Source organism: Nanorana parkeri, unplaced genomic scaffold (genome assembly GCF_000935625.1).
Source record: "Nanorana parkeri isolate BGI_ZX_2015 unplaced genomic scaffold, ASM93562v1 scaffold1998, whole genome shotgun sequence".
Taxonomy (NCBI): Eukaryota; Metazoa; Chordata; class Amphibia; order Anura; family Dicroglossidae; genus Nanorana; species Nanorana parkeri.
Window position 1 is genome coordinate 187513 of NW_017308266.1, and position 7206 is coordinate 194718.

General features: G+C 45.1%; 1 protein-coding gene across 2 annotated transcripts in view; it reads right to left on the reverse strand.

Annotated features, from left to right (window-relative positions):
* Nucleotides 1-7206, reverse strand: part of APLP2 (amyloid beta precursor like protein 2) — a 51903-nt gene that overhangs the window by 2013 nt on the left and 42684 nt on the right. For both annotated transcript variants that reach the window (XM_018572326.1, XM_018572327.1), the window contains 3 exons: nucleotides 7035-7134; nucleotides 6777-6950; nucleotides 1199-1272 (listed from right to left, as the gene is read on the reverse strand). In XM_018572326.1, the coding sequence (XP_018427828.1) occupies nucleotides 1199-1272; nucleotides 6777-6950; nucleotides 7035-7134 (348 nt within the window). The remainder of the gene's footprint in view (nucleotides 1-1198; nucleotides 1273-6776; nucleotides 6951-7034; nucleotides 7135-7206) is intronic.

Below are 7206 nucleotides of genomic sequence, written 5' to 3' on the forward strand. Positions count from 1 at the left end.
ATTTACCCCGCGTGTCCCATCCACCTCCCTCTAGGGATACAGACCAGCAACACTCAATCATCCATCATTAAAAGGGAACTATGAGGGGAGTGAAAATCAGCCTCATAGTACGAGCCGACATGTGACAAGATAACTGTCACAGGTCGGCTCAATAGATCGGGAAGTGAGCGAACACATACCGGCGCTCGCTCACTTCTCGATCTCGCTGCAGAGAGCCGTGACTGTCACTCACGGCTCCCTGCAGTGATTCTCCCCCTCCCCCCTCCAGCACTGACTGGCGGGAAGAATGGGGAGGGGGCAGGTACAGCGGGCTCTGTCTCTAGATAGGCGGAGCCAGCTGTCACTCACGCAGCTGGGCGGATCCAGACATAATTGTCGGGATCCGCTCCGGCTGCGGCGTCTCAGTATACCGCAGCTGTAGCTCCCTATATACTGAGCCTAGGGTGACGGGAGGGCGCTAGTTTGTGTCCTCCCGCTACCCTAAGGAGAACTATGGGGAAAAACACTGACCTCGGAATTCTCCTTTAAATCGCAGGATTCCAACTAGAAGAAATACCTTTAAGGTTTTTTTTATTCTGGTCAGGTGATCGTTCTTTGTTCCCAACCGCATGGGGTCGGTCCGTGGGCGGAGCAAAGCTGCAGATGGGCCGCTGTCACCCTACCCACTTTTTCTGCACTGCTTGGCCCCCGTCTGTGGGTGGGGCTAAGCCACGGTGGAGCCGCTGTCAATCAACCAGCTGGAGCTTCCTCTACAGGCGTTCCTGCCTGTGATCTGGGTATGAGGGAGATGCCACATAGAGCAGTGGTGGCGAACCTTGGGACTCCAGCTGTGCCAAAACTACAAATCCCAAGATGCATCTGCCTCTGGGAGTTACGTCTGTGGCTGTCAGAGCCTTGCAATGCCTCATGGGACTTGTAGTTCCAAAACAGCCGGGGTGCCGAGGTTCGCCACCACTGCCACAGAGCATGCACACAGGGGTAGCAACGCTGCAAAGGCCAAATCCACCCGCAGAGCGTCGCCACTGCATCTGGCAGGATGACCCGGTATTTAAAGGGCACACCAACTGTTTGGGAACGTCTAAGAAATACATTTGGGGTTTACCACCCAGCAGCCAATCATCTTTTTACCAGCGCAGCAATCCGATTGGCGGTTCTGATAAACCAATATTACACCAAGTCCAGCAGGGAGGAAACTCACCACTTTGTCAGCTTTGCTGTTGAGAATCTTCTCTTCGGCTCCGATCAGAGGCTTGTTATCGGCCATGCCGGATCCTGGGCGGAGAGAGGGGGGCGGTCAGAATTTCGGCGTATTCAGAAGTTGGCGGAAAGCTCAGATTTTACCCGGGAGGAGCAGCCATGTGGGAGGCGGAGCATCTCGGCAGTAATGCAGCAACGTGGCCTGTAAATCACCCGATTCGACCCCGACCCGCTCAATACGCAGACAGAGAGATGAGCGAGGTATTTGGGTCTCAGTCAAGCTGAGGTGGCGTTGTAAATGAATGAACGTCTCTTGTAATTGATGTGTCGATTGTGCAAATCCCTGAGTGAATCCCTGAGTGAATGAGTCAATATGAGAATGTCTGGAGGTTCATTCATCCAGGTCACATGGTACAACTGTAGAAAATAAGTCAAGGCAACTGGACTGGCTGTATTTTTCTTGAAGACGTTTCACTGGCCATCCGACCAGCTTTCTCATTCAGAATTGTACAAGTCATTCAGAATTGAGAAAGCTGGTCGGATGCAGGGGCGTATCTGCCGCGAGGCAAACAAGGCGTTTGCCTGGAGCGGCAGATTCGCTGAGGGCGTCACCGGGCCAATTGCAGAAGGGTTACAGACCTGGGTGTGATGAGGACTTATCTTCTACAGTTAATATGAGAACGGTGAATATCTGTATCTGGGAGGTCACACGTGGCAACCGTCCGGGATCTGATCTAAGGTCTCGATGAAGAGGTCACATCCCAGGTACACCGGCCATGTCTCAGGATATCCAGACGTCACTCTCTACTGTCTCACCTTCACTTTTGTAACTCTTCTAAACAAACTTTCCGAACCCTTCACATTGAGCAGAGGGGGTCACTTCCCTCATCGGAGTCATACCGTCCGACAGGAGGAATTCAATATGGTTGTCCAACACTTGCTAAAACCTTTCCCACCGACAGCACCCGGTCCAGAGTCTTCCGTCATCTGATTGGTCACTCCGTCACATTGCAGGCACCGCCTTCTCCTTCAGAAGGTGTGACCGCAGACCTCTCCATCGTACGAATTGTGCAGCGGGGGGTGCCGTCTTTCTGCTACAACCTACCATAGAAAACTCAACCCAAAATGAGTTCAGTCACCTGACCGATCTCGAGTCGTCTAATACTCCTGATCCGATCGTTACAATACTATCAGCGATCAATATATGATGTCATCGATCGGACCTCTTCCACCCCTCAAATATAAGTATGGCGGGCATACAGGATATAACATGAGATGCTACAGGAATTGCGCACATTGCGCGCGGCCTGGATGCTGCATTACGCACTCTCGCTCCGTCACGTGGCTGCAACTCGCCAATAATTAAACACACCCCCATCTATCCCACTCCTAAAATCGTACACAGATGGTCAGAGATTGGATGATAACCGGGATAAAAATGGGAGTAACACCCCTTCACCAGGAGGAAGTCAGCAACTCACCAAAAGATAGAGACCCCAAAAACCAGAATCAACCGATCACCACGAGCATTGATTAGATTGGAACGGGTCAGTCCGAGCAGAAGGCGATATTTCAGCGTTTGGTGGATTCTGTGGGGAATAAGTCACATGACTGTTCTCTCAGCGACTCCAACTGTGTTCCCGCGTCCGGTGGTCCCTCGGCCTGCTGGAAAGCAGCAGGAGGAGGAGGGGAGACACCCCAAAGGGGGCGGGAACACCACAAGGACAGGAGCTATTCGTTTAGCTGGAGTACCCCAAGAGAAGGCGACTGTCCACCAAGCCTCCGCCTACACCTGAAATATCACTTATCAGTAGACTGGCCCTTTAAGAGTGGAATTGCTGTCTTCAGCAGAAGGTAAAAAGGTTTAAACTTATGGAAGCCAAAGTGAGGTGACAGATGGAATGGGGGACAGTGCGAGAGAGCAACCAACCTAAAAAATAAATAAAAGGTTTGTGGAAGTTTCAGGATTCAAGTGTGAGCTCAACCAAGTCCCCGCCCCCTGCGACACGCCGCCGTGGTCAAAGCTTTCCAGTGACTCTGGCAGGAGGGAGGGTTCATGCAGCACAAGAGGGCGGTTACAGCAAGGCATTGTGGGAGTGCGAGTCCCTTCCCCATCCACAGAGCACCAATGATGGAGGGGGAAGGTCACATGGGCTACACAACGTGCAATGCGGTCCCGAGGCCTACAGACCTCGCTGTAAATAAAAACCGTTTAGGGGTACAGAGACACACACACTATATATACACATCACACACACACAGTATATACACATCATACACACACACAGTATATACACATCATACACACACACAGTATATACACATCATACACACACACAGTATATACACATCATACACACACACAGTATATACACATCATACACACACACAGTATATACACATCATACACACACACAGTATATACACATCATACACACACACAGTATATACACATCATACACACACACAGTATATACACATCATACACACACACAGTATATACACATCATACACACACACAGTATATACACATCATACACACACACAGTATATACACATCATACACACACACAGTATATACACATCATACACACACACAGTATATACACATCATACACACACACAGTATATACACATCATACACACACACAGTATATACACATCATACACACACACAGTATATACACATCATACACACACACAGTATATACACATCATACACACACACAGTATATACACATCATACACACACACAGTATATACACATCATACACACACACAGTATATACACATCATACACACACACAGTATATACACATCATACACACACACAGTATATACACATCATACACACACACAGTATATACACATCATACACACACACAGTATATACACATCATACACACACACAGTATATACACATCATACACACACACAGTATATACACATCATACACACACACAGTATATACACATCATACACACACACAGTATATACACATCATACACACACACAGTATATACACATCATACACACACACAGTATATACACATCATACACACACACAGTATATACACATCATACACACACACAGTATATACACATCATACACACACACAGTATATACACATCATACACACACACAGTATATACACATCATACACACACACAGTATATACACATCATACACACACACAGTATATACACATCATACACACACACAGTATATACACATCATACACACACACAGTATATACACATCATACACACACACAGTATATACACATCATACACACACACAGTATATACACATCATACACACACACAGTATATACACATCATACACACACACAGTATATACACATCATACACACACACAGTATATACACATCATACACACACACAGTATATACACATCATACACACACACAGTATATACACATCATACACACACACAGTATATACACATCATACACACACACAGTATATACACATCATACACACACACAGTATATACACATCATACACACACACAGTATATACACATCATACACACACACAGTATATACACATCATACACACACACAGTATATACACATCATACACACACACAGTATATACACATCATACACACACACAGTATATACACATCATACACACACACAGTATATACACATCATACACACACACAGTATATACACATCATACACACACACAGTATATACACATCATACACACACACAGTATATACACATCATACACACACACAGTATATACACATCATACACACACACAGTATATACACATCATACACACACACAGTATATACACATCATACACACACACAGTATATACACATCATACACACACACAGTATATACACATCATACACACACACAGTATATACACATCATACACACACACAGTATATACACATCATACACACACACAGTATATACACATCATACACACACACAGTATATACACATCACACACACAGTATACACACATCATACACACACAGTATATATACACATCACACACACAGTATACACACATCATACACACACAGTATATACACATATCACACACACACACACACACACACACACACACAGTATATACACATCACACACACACAGTATATACACATCACACACACACACACAATATACACACATCACACACACACACAGTATAATCACACACACATCATACACACACAGTATATATACACATCACACACACATCATACACACACAGTATATATACACATCACACACAGTATATATACACATCACACACACACATCACACACAGTATATATACACATCACACACACACAGTATATATACACATCACACACAGTATATACACATCATACACATACACAGTATATATACACATCACGCACATCATACACACACAGCATATACACATCACACACAGTATATATACATCATACACACACACATCATACACACACAGTATATATACACATCATACACACAGTATATACACATCATACACACACACAGTATATACACATCATACACACACACAGTATATACACATCATACACACACAGTATATACACATCATACACACACAGTATATACACATCATACACACAGTATATATACACATCATACACACAGTATATACACATCATACACACACACAGTATATACACATCATACACACACACAGTATATACACATCATACACACACAGTATATACACATCATACACACACAGTATATACACATCATACACACAGTATATATACATCATATACACACAGTATATATACATCATATACACACACACACATCATATACACATCATACACACACAGTATATACACATCATATACACATCATACACACACAGTATATACACATCATACACACACACACATCATACACACACAGTATATACACATCGTAGACATTTATAAAGCTGCTGAGAAATCCCCATTCTGTTCCCTATCCCAGTCTCTGTCTGCATGGAGTCAGTCACTGAGGGCAATCAGAGACGCATGAAGCGGGGACATGCCTCGTGTCGCTCTTTTCTTGGACACAAATTTCCTTTAAAAGTGGCTAAAAGAAAAAACTTAAATTGTTACAAAGTCACCAAATGAACGTTCTCGGGGTTTGCAGCTCACCCCCTATAACTACGGACACAGTATACAGGTCCCTTGGCTCTGGCCCGGCCTACTCTGTATTTAAAAGGAAATGTCTACCTTAAAGTGCACTTCCCAGACTCCACTACAGTGTTGTGAATATAGTTACATAGTATTTGGGGTTGAATAAAAGATATAAATCCATCAAGTCCAGTATATAGTCCATCCCATATAGTGGCCCACTTGGCCCTACTTCAGCCTCTGCAGTCCAGTGTACATAAGGGGAGAAATTACAGAGCAGCACCACCGTTCTTTACGGAGCTGGAGATATGGATGGCTGTGCTGCGGAAAGCTGCCTTGGGTACAATAAAGTCCTCTCCCCCCCCTCTGAAGCTACAAGCCCCATCATGTCCCACTACTTGACATACAGCACAGCCAGTCTACTGTAAAGTACCTTCCGATTCGCTGATCGCCGGGAATGTTTTGACCTGGAATGGCCGGACCAGTTTTCCTTCTCTCATCGGAGTTTCCTCGCTCTCCTCGGAGCTCACCCGCACGTCACCCTGCGACTCGGAGAAAGAGGATGTGAACTGGTCCATGTCCGCCCTCTGCTCCTGCATGAGTTCATCTGTACGGAGAGAGAGAAGAGCCGCCATGATACGCCTCGCACCTCAAGGAAACCGAGAAGCCGTACACCAGCCAACACAATTACCAATCTCATCCTGGATCTGTTCAGCCACATAGGGGACCTTGTAGAGGAGGGACAGACTCTGGTTCATCCGTTCTTCAATCACATGGAGGTGGGTCATCACCTGCAATGCACCGGAGACACACAGGAGATAAATTATCATAGAATGGAGTCCTTGTAAAATAAATGAAGAGTG